The 15,000-nt window shown below is 49.2% G+C and overlaps 2 protein-coding genes across 2 annotated transcripts in view; one reads left to right on the plus strand and one right to left on the minus strand.

Moving 5' to 3' along the window:
• Positions 1-5,720, minus strand: part of LOC311327307 (ARF GTPase-activating protein GIT2-like) — a 13,814-nt gene extending 8,094 nt beyond the window's left edge. Inside the window, exons 1-14 of the mRNA XM_084460342.1 lie at positions 5,505-5,720; positions 4,881-5,014; positions 4,651-4,763; positions 4,380-4,485; positions 4,180-4,266; positions 3,847-3,977; positions 3,356-3,450; positions 3,220-3,265; positions 2,718-2,769; positions 2,535-2,607; positions 2,257-2,354; positions 1,412-1,523; positions 1,156-1,301; positions 893-1,045 (exon numbers count right to left, since the gene is read on the minus strand). Coding sequence (XP_084316468.1) covers positions 893-1,045; positions 1,156-1,301; positions 1,412-1,523; positions 2,257-2,354; positions 2,535-2,607; positions 2,718-2,769; positions 3,220-3,265; positions 3,356-3,450; positions 3,847-3,977; positions 4,180-4,266; positions 4,380-4,485; positions 4,651-4,763; positions 4,881-5,014; positions 5,505-5,556 — 1,398 coding nt within the window. The 5' untranslated portion in view covers positions 5,557-5,720. The remainder of the gene's footprint in view (positions 1-892; positions 1,046-1,155; positions 1,302-1,411; positions 1,524-2,256; positions 2,355-2,534; positions 2,608-2,717; positions 2,770-3,219; positions 3,266-3,355; positions 3,451-3,846; positions 3,978-4,179; positions 4,267-4,379; positions 4,486-4,650; positions 4,764-4,880; positions 5,015-5,504) is intronic.
• Positions 5,721-6,163: 443 nt separating this feature from the next.
• sgsm1b (small G protein signaling modulator 1b) overlaps positions 6,164-15,000 on the plus strand; it is a gene marked incomplete at both ends in the record, with an annotated part of 17,930 nt that continues 9,093 nt past the window's right edge. Inside the window, 6 exons of the mRNA XM_084454606.1 lie at positions 6,164-6,170; positions 6,267-6,310; positions 11,426-11,501; positions 13,509-13,671; positions 13,890-14,042; positions 14,200-14,267. Coding sequence (XP_084310732.1) covers positions 6,164-6,170; positions 6,267-6,310; positions 11,426-11,501; positions 13,509-13,671; positions 13,890-14,042; positions 14,200-14,267 — 511 coding nt within the window. The remainder of the gene's footprint in view (positions 6,171-6,266; positions 6,311-11,425; positions 11,502-13,508; positions 13,672-13,889; positions 14,043-14,199; positions 14,268-15,000) is intronic.

The raw sequence follows: 15,000 nt of genomic DNA on the forward strand, positions 1-15,000 counted from the left end.
GATGTCCGCCATTTATTATGACGTGTACAGATGGGTTAGCCAATCAAATCCCTGGAAGCGTCAAACCTGTGTATTGCTTGAATATAAGACCCTGCAACACCATTCGGGGGCACTTCTGCTGGATACCACTCACGTGCGTTATCCTGAAGTCCTTGCGCTCGTATGTTTTCTCAATAAATCAGACTTAACCTTTTTGAGCAAACCTTGGCAAATCTTTTTACTTTAGATCAGATTAAATTCCATTACAGGGAAGCAGTCCCTTCATGGTCCCTGCAGCTGCTACTCTGCAGCGCTGCACTTCCTGCTCTAAGAACAGCCCTGGGCTGCTCCTGCGCCATTGTTCTCTGGGGAGAAAGGACGATGCGGATGCTTCCTTTAAAGTACACAAACAATATTCAAGTAGAAAAGTGTGTCCTTGCTTTATGTTTTGGGAATCTTTGAATAACAGTTCTACTTGTTCTAAACGGTGGGGGGAACCTCAGCCAGACCAGGGAGAACAGCTATTCATGTGAGCGGCACCACAGCGGTTGAGTGTAGACTTAGACGTTCCACTTTTTAGTCTATATCCTAGTGTAATTCAGAGATTTCGGCAGCTCTGGTTGGGATTGGAACCCGGGTCACCCGGGACAGAGAGCGTTTTAACCAGCTACGCCAGCTCTGCTCTTCATGGGCGCGGGTGGGCAGTATTTATACTGGGGGAGGGAGTTGAACCCATTCACTGCCTGCTCGGGTCTCACGAGGACTCTCTCTCACTGGGTTTACTAGTGTATAGACCCAGGCCAGGAGCTGGGGTTAGTGTATAGACCCAGGCCAGGAGCTGGGGTTAGTGTATAGACCCAGGCCAGGAGCTGGGGTTAGTGTATAGACCCAGGCCAGGACCCAGTTAGTGTACCTTGCTCTGCATCAGTCTAAGCTCTTCACTGAGATGACAGTTGACCTTGAGGAGCTGCTGTATTTTGGCCTCCGAGGCTGTCAGCGCAGTCTTCACCTCCAGGAACTCCTGCACCGTGATTGGTCCGTCTGAGAGGTCGGAGGACTCGGAGCTCTGTGGGGACGGAGAGACGGGATGAGGGCGGGGCGGGAGGATTACACGAGACCGACACCCAGACGGCGGTCATAACAGGGATTTAGAGCACACTGACAGTGCTGCGTTACCTTGGTGCGCCCGTCGGTCCCGGAGGCTGGCTCCCGGTCTGCGTCCTCATCAGACGCCACGCTGTCATAGTCGGGCTGGTCGTTGTCCTGGCTCTCGCTGCCATGGCGACTGCTTGGCGTTCCCTTCAGGATCAGCTCGATGTCCTCTGAGGACACAACACAGGGTTAGAGAGGCAGCCTGGAGTCCTTCTTCAGAGTGATGATGCATCATAATGGTGCCCAGTCAGATCATGCGTTTCAGAGAAGTGTAAAGTACCTTTGGGGCTTTCACAGGAGTTCCCATGTTGACGACGTTTGGCGTCAGTTAAAATATCAATGACAAGAGTTGCGAATTCATGAGCGTTGAACCTCGCTAGTTTCTGACGACCCTGGAAAACAAAACCCACGATACAGAGATGAGGCGGCAGTGTCTCTGAGTGTTATGACCCAGAGACCCAAGCCTCAGAGAGGAGCCAGGCCTCAGAGAGGAGCCAGGCCTCAGAGAGGAGCCAGGCCTCAGAGAGGAGCCAGGCCTCAGGGAGGAACCAGGCCTCAGAGGAACCAGGCCTCAGAGAGGAGCCAGGCCTCAGAGAGGAGCCAGGCCTCAGAGAGGAGCCAGGCCTCAGAGAGGAGCCAGGCCTCAGGGAGGAACCAGGCCTCAGAGAGGAGCCAGGCCTCAGGGAGGAACCAGGCCTCAGAGAGGAGCCAGGCCTCAGGGAGGAACCAGGCCTCAGAGAGGAGCCAGGCCTCAGAGAGGAGCCAGGCCTCAGGGAGGAGCCAGGCCTCAGGGAGGAGCCAGGCCTCAGGGAGGAACCAGGCCTCAGGGAGGAACCAGGCCTCAGGGAGGAGCCAGGCCTCAGGGAGGAACCAGGCCTCAGAGAGGAGCCAGGCCTCAGGGAGGAACCAGGCCTCAGGGAGGAACCAGGCCTCAGGGAGGAACCAGGCCTCAGGGAGGAGCCAGGCCTCAGGGAGGAACCAGGCCTCAGAGAGGAGCCAGGCCTCAGGGAGGAACCAGGCCTCAGGGAGGAGCCAGGCCTCAGGGAGGAGCCAGGCCTCAGGGAGGAACCAGGCCTCAGAGAGGAGCCAGGCCTCAGAGAGGAGCCAGGCCTCAGAGGGACCTGCCTGGTTTCTGGTGGAGGAGTACTCTGGGTTGACAGGCAGGAAGGGAACCACAGTGGTGTCTGTCACCAGAGTGCTGTGGTTCTGAGTCACCAGCCACACTGAGAGAGAGGGAGAGACAGAAAGAGAGAGAGGCTTAAGATGTGAGGTTATAAGTCATTAGATGTCACATGCGCATGCAAAAGGTTTACTTATTTTTTTACTACATATTGAGGTCTGTGTCATGTGCATGACCAGGGTCAGACACACACTAGGAGTGATGGTCTGAGTCAAATGTTCACCTGCATCAGTTTCTCGTCTGTCAACTTCATCGTACACGTCCATGGCGAGTTCTTCAAACTGATGGTTAGTCAGCTGAAATCAGAGAGAACAGAGATCAAACTCACAACCAGCACGTCTGCCGACACAATGGACCCAGGCATCGGCAAGGCCATTTTTGTAAACACAAATATGAAATCACTTACAGACTGCAGCTTTTTCTTTGCTGCTTTTGCAAACTCTGACAAATCCAAACTGCTACAGAAAAGGAGAGAGACGTCTTACTTAACATACACAATGCACAAGTTCCCCTGTATACTTTTTTGACCTCTCTATATACGGTACTTAGTGTGTGCACAATCTAGGAGCTAACGGAAGAACATTTCACTACTCATACTTGTATGATGTAGTATGTGACAAATAAAGCGGACTTTGACTTTGATACCTGTAGTGCATTTTGCACAGCGAATAACAGGTAGCAATAAACATACTTACTTATTTCTTATCCATCAAGATATTGCAGCAATGGGAGAAAAATCAATTTACGAGTATTTAATTTATATCATGTTGTATGATAAGGAAATTACATTGCATCGGTGTTTATTCATAAGTTTTGAACATTGAGCATCTCACAATGTCAGCACATAAACCGAGTACATGTCACAGGTATCACCAGCAGGACCTGCTATCCATGTGGGCACATCTTACCTGTCAGCCATTTGTGGGATAATGAAGTGTTGTTCATTTCGATGATCTGGTGTACAAACACAGACAGACAGATTAGGAAGAACGGACACTAATCACGTGTTTACAAGTTCTGTCTATGTTTGGTCTCCATGCTAACCTGGCCTTCTGCCACAGAGGTAGAAAGTGAGGCGGTCGGTGAGTTCATACTGGATCTCCACCAGCCGGTCGGCCAGCTCCTTGTGCCCAGCTTGTCTGAGCAGACAGGGGAGAGCAGCTCAGGACCACATCAACATTAACAAGGTCAGTGCACATGAAATGCCAAACACTGCACTATCAGGTAAATTAAAATGTCAAAGAGCAAAGCTGTCAATAAATGAGGCTATTCCCTCCCCCTACAACAACAGTTGAAAATTAGATTGTTACAATATTTCACTGGAGTGTGCATGTCTGGAGCTGCTGCCTCCGCGACCCGACCCCGGATAAGCGGATGAAGATGGATGGATGGATGGGTGCATGTCTGACATTAACTACATTCTAATATATCCCCTAATAAAGAGTGAACATTCACTGCCAAGTGACCTTGTCCATTACGGAGCCAGGGTTGAGCAGAAGGTGTAAGCTGCTCCAGACAGGAGGTGTGCGCGGTACCTTGCGTAGTGGACCGGGGTCTTCCCTCCGGTGTCCAGGGCCCCGGGGTCAGCCCCGTACACGGCCAGCAGCTCCACCTGCGACGCCTGGCCCGCCTTGGCTGCTATGTGCAGTGCCGTGTTTCCTTTCTCCTGAGGGACGAACCAAACACACCAGCCTGTCTGACACCAGCCTGTCTGACACCAGCCCGTCTGAGGGCACGGGGTCACGAACTGATTCCTCGGCGCATCCTTCTACATGCATGTGAGGGACAGCTAGTGCAGACATCTGTGAATGCTTTGCTAAGCCTATCAAGGACAGCTAGCTACGGCCACGGGACCTTCTGCAACTCACTGGATGGAAGAAGTTGGCCTGGGCTCCCAGAGACAGCAGTCTCAAGCACGTCTCCAGGTTCCCAGTCCGAACGCTGGAGTGGAGTTGCTGGATGGAAAATAAAGGAAAGGCTTCAGTCTGTTGAAAAAAACACTTCAGATGATGGAGCTCCCTGATAAACGCCAGCAATCCCGGTGGCTGGTCCGGTAGCAATCGCTCACCTTGCTGAGGTCCTTAGTGGTGACGTTGTCATCCTCTCGACAGGGCATCCGATGGACAAAGGCCAGCATCTGGTATTTAGCCTTGATGAACTCGGTTTTGTTGGGGCTGGGAATGAGAAGCTCACACTGAAACCTCAGAGACCTTGGTACAGTATGCTCTTTCTGATTAAATAGCTCACTGTGATAGTTGCAGACGAGAAGCTGATATTCGTTGATGGATATGTTTTGTTTAACCTTGCAGTGGAAGCTGAGAGATGTGTGTAGTACTCACTGGACCCTGTCCTGGGGGTTGCCCTTGCGCTTCCCACTCATGGCCAACGAGGGGTCCAGGAGGCTGTGCTCCCAGATGGAATTGGCCCCATTGCTGTACAGAGTCTGAACCATCTAGGATGGTAACAATGAAACAGTCTAGCTATTATGTGGGAGGGGGGGTGCAAACTTAACATGCAAACAATGTGCAATGACTAGAAGGTTATGACAGCTGTGTAAGAGTCCTCTCACCTGTAGCTGGGAGGGGGGCCATGGCGTGTGAGTCAGGTGTCGCACCTGAGAGCTGTGTCGCCCCAGACCGCGGTGGATGCTACAGCACTCATCACAGACCAGCACTCCCCGATTCACTGAGGCCCAGCGCGGCTCTGGAACACATTGTTGATAACCCATTCAACGGGGTCATCGTGGAGTTTTAACAATCAGCAAAGGTCAACTAATTTAGGTTATCTGATATCTATTCTGATACGATTCCTCATATAGGACTAAGGAATTCCACTATCGTGGTTAACTCTCCCCTTGCCAGTTCAGGCGAAAACCGGTGTACAAAACATGCGAACCCACAGACAAAACAAATCGGATGTAGCCCGTGGCTAGTGTTGCTGCTGGCTGGCTAGCTAAGTAGCTTGTGTGACCACTGAAAACGACAACAAAGTTGCCTGGTGCTAACAGCAGCAGCTCGCTCGCAGAAGCCTCTGTGTCAGATTCTCCTTGCTGGCTTCCAGAAATCACTGCGAAAGCAGTATGCTGCAATGGTCACTAAAGATTAATGTAACTTTAAAGGACATAAGAACCATTGCATTTACGTGAAAAGCCTAATGCAAGCTAGCTAGTTAGCAATTAGCTTAGCTTACATACCCGAAGCGCTGCAATCAGCGCAGACCTCTCTGTTCCGCAGTCTCTTTGACATTCCTTTATGCTGATGGGAATCCTTTAAAACCTCCAAGTCAGCCTGGCATTCATGTAATAAAATATCCACGCAACTGTACACCGTCAACGTGGGTGAATTTAACGAGGGAAAAGCAAGTTACTTGACGAAAGCGCTATCTCATTATAAACTAAGCCTGGCTGGATATCCCCTCCCGATCTTTTTTTATGTTTGACATCAACTACGGAAAGCGAGAGGCAACTGGTGTTCAGAGGAAACGCAAACTCTGATTCCCCTAGACACTGACCTTGGATCAGACATAAAATAAAAGAATTCCATCTTGATTGGGCGTTGTTGATGATATTTAGACATCTTCCCAGGGGGTTATTTATTTAGCTTTCATTTGAAATACATCTCATCTGTCGTAATTCCACGTCAGTGCGTGTGTGTAGCCTATCTCAGGACAGTAACACCAGTGTAAGTGTGCGCGAGCGTGTGTCCGACTCCTTATAATAAACGCGTAGATTGTCGCTTTGAAGGGGGCGTTCGACCGCACAGTCAGGCTATTCCAGTCTGTTTTCCACTGACAGGGATTCATCTGAAATAAACAGCATCCTCGCCCGACAGAATACGAACCGTGCGGGGAGCAATGGGAGGTAAGAAATGGTTTCAATATTATGATGTTGCTGTTTGTATTATGCAAATCAACACTGACTAGGCTGAGCATGACAACGAACTGTTTTCTCACACAGAGGCCGAAACACGTCAGAAATTGCTGCGCAATGTGAAGAAAGAGGTGGGTCCCTTTATCACCCTCCCGTATTAACAGCTATTGATCGCATCTGGTCTGTATTGAAAGATCCATTCCACCGCGATTTAATTAATATGTGCTGCATTTATGCGCTGCTTTTATGAGACGTGTGATATGCTTCTCTCCTCATGGGTAGGCTAGAACAGAATGACTATAATCGCTGTCGTTGCTTCAATGTCAGGAATGGAACTGTGGATTATGCCTAAATATGCATGCATGCCCCGTGTTCTCGTCTGTACTTAGAGTGGCTTCAGTATTTATTCACTACTAGCGACAATATTTTGCCTGATGCCTGTAATTCCCAATGTCTTTATTTTCTTCACCTTCCCTTGCCACCACGTTTACCTTCCCTTGCCCCCACGTTTACCTTCCCTTGCCCCCACGTTTACCGGCGTCTCAAGATATTAGTGAGTGTACAATAGTGGCTACTATGAGAGGATTTTAAAAGCCCTATATTCTGGGAGCCTGAAGAGGACAGGTGACGCCTTCCTTCTACAATGTCGCTGCTTGTGTTGTTTATCTATCTGCGTTTGTGCTTGCATTTGCCCCCACGTTTACCGGCGTCTCAAGATATTAGTGAGTGTACAATAGTGGCTATGAGAGGATTTTAAAAAGCCCTATATTCTGGGAGCCTGAAGAGGACAGGTGACGCCTTCCCTCTACAATGTCGCTGCTTGTGTTGTTTATCTATCTGCGTTTGTGCTTGCATTTGTTGCACTCGGTCTATTACACGGATTGTAAAAGAGACCATCATGAGTATCCCGAGTCTCTCTCTGAGTTTCTCTCTCTCTCCCTCCCTCCCTTCACACACACGCACATACAGAGAGAGAGAGAGAGAGAGAGAGAGAGAGACGGACAGACAGATGGTACACATTCATTCTGAGGGATAGCACTTTAAATAAAGTTGGAAATATTAGTGATATGACATTTTTTTGCCTTATTGTTTATATAACAATTTTGGGGAAAAGATCATTCATTCATTCATTCATTCATTCATTCGGAACAGTGTTCTGAATCCTATGTTACGTTTTGGTCAGATCTAACCAATATCCAGTACATTTGGGCCCAAAGAGTATTAATCATGATAAGATGTGCCCGTTATTCCACAAAGTAATACATGACAGCTGTTGTACCAGAGTCTTATGAAAGCAATCATTACCCAGCAGCACTTGGAGAGTAAACAGGAAGTTGTATTCATTGCTGTGAGCGTTGAATACTTCCACCTTAGCATGGCCATGCTCAGTCACCTGTGACTCACAGCCTGTGGCTGTTCCACAGCTCTCAGAACAGCCTGATACCAGATCCTCCAGCACGGATACAGCCTGCGCTGATACTGAACATGTCTAATGAGGGCTGTTAATGTCTAACAGCCCAAGTGATTTGTTTTCTCATTTTTTCTCCTTACGATGTTCACTATGTCAGCCATTGAATACTTTTTTCAGAATCAGAATCCTTATTGCCATTAGTTCTTGACATACATTGTTTTGTTTTTTTTGTGACATTGTGGAGCCGACAACAACACAACAATGGACCAGGGAAAAAACAGGACAGGACAGTGCAAAATACAAACAGAGTGCTAAACTGCCTACAAAAGAGAAAGTGCAGTAGTCAGTACAGTGCACGGGGCTGGGGAGAGAGTCAGAGGGTCCTCTTGAGAGATCCTTGTTGATAAGGCTGATGGCAGAGGGGAAAAAGCTGTTCCTGTGTCGAACAGTTTTAGTCATTGGCCCAGTCCCAATGTCCACCCTTACAGACTCACAGACTTAAGGGCGCGCTCCCGTGAAGTCCGCGAGGGCTTAGGGGTGTCCCAATGTCAAATCGGCAAGTGCATGAGGGCTCTCTGGCAGACATTTTGAGCCCTTTATGGCCCTTTACCGTAAGTCTGCACTTCTGCAGACTTCGCCTAAGGGAATTACCCACAGTTCATATCGTTGTGACATGAAACATGGGGTTACCTGAAGAACAGCCAATAAACAAGCACGGACAGATCAACCAACCCTAATGTTCACGTTACAAAACAAAATATGTTGTCATGTTTTCAGCTGGACTTGCTTATCTGCACAAGTAGCCTTATAATTATTTTGGTTTCATTATTTTTAAGTATGGGTTATTAACTCCATGGGTTTGTATAATGTGATGTGTAAAAATATGTAGGCTATGGTTATAAATTACATCGATTTCTGTTGCTCTAAATCATATGATTTCCCAGTTAAAAGCAGTATGACATTAATCACCCATTTCGGTGCAGTGTTCTTTGAATTGAGATTTCCAACATGAATATGGAAAGAGTTGTGAGGTGCAGGAATGTGTATACATAATATATTATCATTCTTAAGTAAATACTTTTTGATTCATCACAAACAAGAATAAAAGGAAGTAATGTAGTTCGCATATCACCACAAAATGAAATGATTTCAACAAGTTGAACAGACATGTTTTGAGGGTAACACAGAGTTCGGATAATGTAAAGGGGATTTGACTCAGCCCAAAATTAATTTACATGAAGGCCTACAAGAAAAACATGTAAAATTGAAAATTTGATAAAAAGCCCCACACCCACAATAGTAAGAAATGTGTTTTCACGTCAATGTAATGTGATGTCGCAAGTGCTGTCCCATTCCTTTTTATACCAATTCAAGCCCTTGCAGCCTCTCGCACTCAACCACTTTCCCAGGTGACGTCAATAAGTCTGTGAGGGCTCAGGGTTTGAGGGTTTAGGGGGGACATTGGGACTGGTGACCGCAGCCTCCTGCCAGAGGGGAGCGGTGTGAAGAGGCCATAGCCTGGGAGGGAGGGGTCGGCCATGATTGTCCTGGCCCGTTTCAGCACCCTGGAGGGAGGGCAGGGCGCAGCCGATCACCCTCTCCGCCGAGCGTATCACCCGCTGCAAATCTTGTCCTTTACTGAAGCGCCGGGGAACCAGGTGGTGATGGAGGAGGTGAGGATGGAACCAGGTGGTGATGGAGGAGGTGAGGATGGAACCAGGTGGTGATGGAGGAGGTGAGGATGGAACCAGGTGGTGATGGAGGAGGTGAGGATGGAACCAGGTGGTGATGGAGGAGGTGAGGATGGAACCAGGTGGTGATGGAGAAGGTGAGGATGGAACCAGGTGGTGAAGGAGGAGGTGAGGATGGAACCAGGTGGTGATGGAGAAGGGGAGGATGGAACCAGGTGGTGATGGAGAAGGGGAGGATGGAACCAGGTGGTGATGGAGAAGGGGAGGATGGACTCGATGATGGAGGAGCAGGTTGATTTTTTTCAGCTGCCGCAGGAAGTACATCTTCTGCTGTTCCTTCTTAATCAGAGAGTTGATGTTCAGTTCCCACTTGAGGCCCTGGGAAATGACAGTTCCCATGAAGCAGAAGGAGTCCATGGTGGCAACCAGGGAGTCATGCAGGGTGATGGGGGGGTGCTGAGATCTTTCGGAAGTCAACCACCATTAACACAGTCTTTAGAGCGTTGAGCTCCAGAAGAGCTTCACAGACTGGTGGCTGGATGAGCAGCTGTTTGTGTTCAGTGAGAATAGTAGGGGAAAGAACACAGCCCTGTGGGGAGCCGGTACTGGTGGACCTGGGGTTGGAGAAGTTCTTAGCAGCAGCTCTTCGTAGCAGGGAGAGCTCGTGCTCCAGTGTGGCCGGGAGGACGGTGCTGAAGGGAGGATGGTGTTGAAGGGAGGATGGTGCTGAAGGGAGGATGGTGGTGAAGGGAGGATGGTGGTGAAGGGAGGATGGTGGTGAAGGGAGGATCGTGGTGAAGGGAGGATGGTGTTGAAGGGAGGATGGTGTTGAAGGGAGGATCGTGGTGAAGGGAGGATGGTGTTGAAGGGAGGATGGTGTTGAAGGGAGGATGGTGTTGAAGGGAGGATCGTGGTGAAGGGAGGATGGTGGTGAAGGGAGGATGGTGTTGAAGGGAGGATGGTGGTGAAGGGAGGATCGTGGTGAAGGGAGGATCGTGGTGAAGGGAGGATGGTGGTGAAGGGAGGATGGTGCTGAAGGGAGGATGGTGGTGAAGGGAGGATCGTGGTGAAGGGAGGATGGTGGTGAAGGGAGGATGGTGGTGAAGGGAGGATGGTGGTGAAGGGAGGATGGTGCTGAAGGGAGGATGGTGCTGAAGGCCGAGCTGAAGTCCACAAACAGGATCCTGGCATAAGTGCCTGTGGTGTCCAGGTGCTGTAGAACTTAGTGAAGAGCCATGTTCACCGCGTCGTCCACAGACCTGTTGGCTCTGTAAGCAAACTGCAGAGGGTCCAGGAGTGAGTCTGTGATGGTCTTGAGATGGGCCAGGACGAGGCGCTCCAAGACCTTCATGACTACAGAGGTCAGGGCGACGGGTCTGTAGTCGTTAAGGCCTGTGATCTTCGCCTTCTTGGGAACCGGGATGATACGGAAGGTTTTGAAGCAGGCTGGGACATGGCATGACTGCAGCGAGGCGTTGAAGATGTCAGTGAACACCGGGGACAGCTGGTCAGTGCAGATGGAGGGAGAAGCAGAGTCAGGTCAAAACGCCTCCCAGGGGTCCTGTCTCTTGAACAGGCGGTTCATGTCCCCCTCCAGGATAGAGAGGTGGGGGGGGGGACAGGATCGCTGCTTAGAGGGGGGGTGAGGGGGTTCCCTAGCTTTTCAAAATGACAATAGAACTTGTTCAGGTCATTGGCAAAGCGTGGGTCGTCAGTCGACTGGGGGGATTTTGGTTTATAGTTGATCTGTCTGAGGCCTGTCCAGACAGCGGACGTGTTCCCCTCTGAGAACTGATGTGATTTCATGTGCTCAATCTCAGTTTTACACTGTGAAAATACTGGATGTAAAGTAAGCATCAGCTTAATGTGTCCACTTGGTTGTGAATGGCTATGTGTGTTGATATACATCTCCCATGCAGTCTGTCTCAATCTGTCACTCACTATCTGCTCCACTCTCTTCAACTTTATTGACTATTCCATTTGCATCAGAATGAAACCCTTCTTTGACCCAGGCTGAGTTAAAAGTACATAAAAGACATGAGATACATTGGAGATAAAATAACACAGTATGATATTTTATTCTGCCGTCGGTATCTACCAATCAAAGCCATCCTACCCTCAGTGTCCCTGTGCTCTCCCTCCAGGTGAAGCAGATCATGGAGGAAGCCGTGACCAGGAAGTTTGTTCACGCAGACAGCAGCCACATCATCTCCTTCTGTGGTAAGTGAGACTGACTGCCTGTGTGGGATATATTATAGATTAATATCACACTTTCTGGGATGTTACAGTTTTTCAGAAGGTGCGGCATAGAAATGTCATAAGGTAACCAGGTTTCAGTGCTACAGTCTTCTTTGTGAGTATATTGTAATATAACACTTTTCAGAGGAAGGAAATGCCATCGCTTTGTTCAAAGGTGTAAAAAGTAAGTGCACACAAAATCATCAGGAAGAGTTGGAGCAAATCCGTATGAACCCACCTGCACTTGAGAACCATTGGCTGAGCTCCAGCAGTGGTTAAGAAGGAGGACAGACCCTGGCTAATGGGGAGGCTGTAGCTCAGTTGGTAGAGCGGGTCGTTCAATGATCGAAGGGTCAGCGGTTCGAATCCCAGCTCCGACTGTCCACATGTCGAAGTGTCCTTGAGCAAGACACCTAACCCCAAATTGCTCCCAATGAGCAGGTTAGCACCTTGCATGGCAGCTACCGCCATTGGTGTGTGAATGGGTGAATGAGAGGCCATTGTAAAGTGCTTTGAGTGCCGCTAAGGTGGAAAAGCGCTATATAAGTGCAGTCCATTTACCATTTACCATTTAATGTCTGAGGGATGCTGTGTGACTAAACCTGCTTTTTAAGTGCAGCTGCTTAAATGTGTCTGTCCCTGTGTGTGTGTGTGTGTGTGTGTGTGTGTGTGTGTTAGTTTTTGTTTTAAATTACTCAAACAAACTAAAATCCTTTATAAGGCCTTTACAAGAACTATCCAATATTCTTATGGAAGTGAGAGCACAATACCTTCAGTATCTTGTTTATCACTCAAAGTGTAATATTCAAAGCAGTTTTCAATGTCTTACTACAGATTTTGCTGTTGTACCATACATTCTATTCTATAAGTTTGTGTTTTCTTGTCACAGGACCCATTAAACCACAGGGCAGTATATGTGTCCTGTAGCTCAGTTCAGTATTGAGAGTTCAGGTGGTGCCACTGTGTCCAATGCAGCCAAGTCAAATGTGTTGTGATGGTCCCGTACGGTACTGGCTGCAGTCCTGTTCAGGAATAAGAACATACCTTTATTGGATTGAACAGACACTACTCAAAGGTGTCGATACAGAACTGGACTGAAACCCATGCAAATATACAAGCAACCGTCACCAGAGTTTGGCAGAATTCATTGAATTTCTGGTCCCTGCCAGACTCACTCAGACTGTTCACTGGCTACTAACTAGAGAGGTGTGGGTTGTGTGTGTGTATCTGACTATAAGGGGGCAGGTTGTGTGTGTGTATCTGACTATAAGGGGGCGGGTTGTGTGTGTGTATCTGACTATAAGGGGGCGGGTTGTGTGTGTGTATCTGACTATAAGGGGGCAGGTTGTGTGTGTGTATCTGACTATAAGGGGGCGGGTTGTGTGTGTATCTGACTATAAGGGGGCGGGTTGTGTGTGTGTATCTGACTATAAGGGGGCGGGTTGTGTGTGTGTATCTGACTATAAGGGGGCGGGTTGTGTGTGTGTATCTGACTATAAGGGGGCAGGTTGTGTGGGATGTATCTGACTATAAGGGGGCGGGTTGTGTGTGTGTATCTGACTATAAGGGGGCGGGTTGTGTGTGTGTATCTGACTATAAGGGGGCGGGTTGTGTGTGTGTATCTGACTATAAGGGGGCGGGTTGTGTGTGTGTATCTGACTATAAGGGGGCGGGTTGTGTGTGTGTATCTGACTATAAGGGGGCAGGTTGTGTGTGTGTATCTGACTATAAGGGGGCAGGTTGTGTGTGTGTATCTGACTATAAGGGGGCGGGTTGTGTGTGTGTATCTGACTATAAGGGGGCGGGTTGTGTGTGTGTATCTGACTATAAGGGGGCGGGTTGTGTGTGTGTATCTGACTATAAGGGGGCGGGTTGTGTGTGTGTATCTGACTATAAGGGGGCAGGTTGTGTGGGATGTATCTGACTATAAGGGGGCGGGTTGTGTGGGATGTATCTGACTATAAGGGGGCGGGTTGTGTGTGTGTGCAGCGGTGGTGGAGGCCTGCCTGCTCCATGGCCTGAAGCGCAGAGCCTCGGGCCTCCTCTGCAGTAACAAGGTGGCCGCTCTCTTCATGAAGGTGGGGAAGAGCTTCACTCCGGCCGAGGAGTTATGCCAGAAGGTCCAGGAATTAGAGCAGCTTATTGAAAACAAGTGAGATCCCCCCGTCCTCTCCTCTCCTCTCCTCTCCTCTCCTCTCCTCTCCTCTCCTCTCCTCTCCTCTCCTCTCCTCTCCTCTCCTCTCCTCTCCTCTCCTCTCCTCTCCTCTCCTCTCCTCTCCTCTCCTCTCCTCTCCTCTCCTCTCCTCTCCTCTCCTCTCCTCCCCCCTCTCTTCTAACTGTTATTTCCCTGGCTACATGATTCTCCAGTAGACAGAACCAGTCTCCTATGAATATTGACCGTGGAAGGAAGCAGTCCAAGTTGGCGTACCTTCCTCCTCAGGCCCTGAGGCACCTGTGGATCCGCACGGCGCTCATGGAGAAGCTTCTGGACAAGATCATCTTCTACCTGGTGGAGAACTGCAGGTGGGGCTTCAATCACCTCAGTCTCCAGCTGCGCTGTGTGGAGCGCGTGAGAACGTCTTACTTTAGAAGAGATACGAGAGTAGCTCTCACTATGATGCGCTGCCGTGTGGTATCACTCCATAGCAGGCGTTTTATTGACCATTGTTTTTTGTTCCAGTACGTTCTATGAGAGAGAAGCCATACTAATGGATCCAGTGGATGGAGCCATTCTCGCGTCTCTGTTAGGTAATTCTGCTGTGGCGTGTTTTTCCTGGATGTAGCTGCTTCTCTGATGAGATAAGAAGAGTGACTGACTGACCAGCCCTGCTTTCACTGCATCTGGGGCTGCCTGAGAAATAACTCAGATTAAGCAGATGAGCTGCTGCTTTAGCAGGATAGTGCTCTGTGGTTTAGAGGACAGAACCCCCAGACTCTGTGGTTTAGAGGACAGAACCCCCAGACTCTGTGGTTTAGAGGACAGAACCCCCAGACTCTGTGGTTTAGAGGACAGAACCCCCTGACTCTGTGGTTTAGAGGACAGAACCCTCTGACTCTGTGGTTTAGAGGACAGAACCCCCTGACTCTGTGGTTTAGAGGACAGAACCCCCTGACTCTGTGGTTTAGAGGACAGAACCCCCTGACTCTGTGGTTTAGAGGACAGAACCCCCAGACTCTGTGGTTTAGAGGACAGAACCCCCTGACTCTGTGGTTTAGAGGACAGAACCCCCTGACTCTGTGGTTTAGAGGACAGAACCCCCTGACTCTGTGGTTTAGAGGACAGAACCCCCTGACTCTGTGGTTTAGAGGACAGAACCCCCTGACTCCAGATGGACTGTCTGCTTACTCCAATCACAGGACAGTCAGTCCCCGGTAACACGGCCCAGATGCTGCGAGGGCAGAATGTGCAATAGCAAGAATCCATTGATTTTCCTTTTTGTAAACGTTCCAAAAAGCTCAGTGCTCTGTCACCATTACTCTT

This window comes from Borostomias antarcticus, assembly GCF_949987555.1.
Source record: "Borostomias antarcticus genome assembly, chromosome: 2".
Lineage (NCBI taxonomy): Eukaryota > Metazoa > Chordata > Actinopteri > Stomiiformes > Stomiidae > Borostomias > Borostomias antarcticus.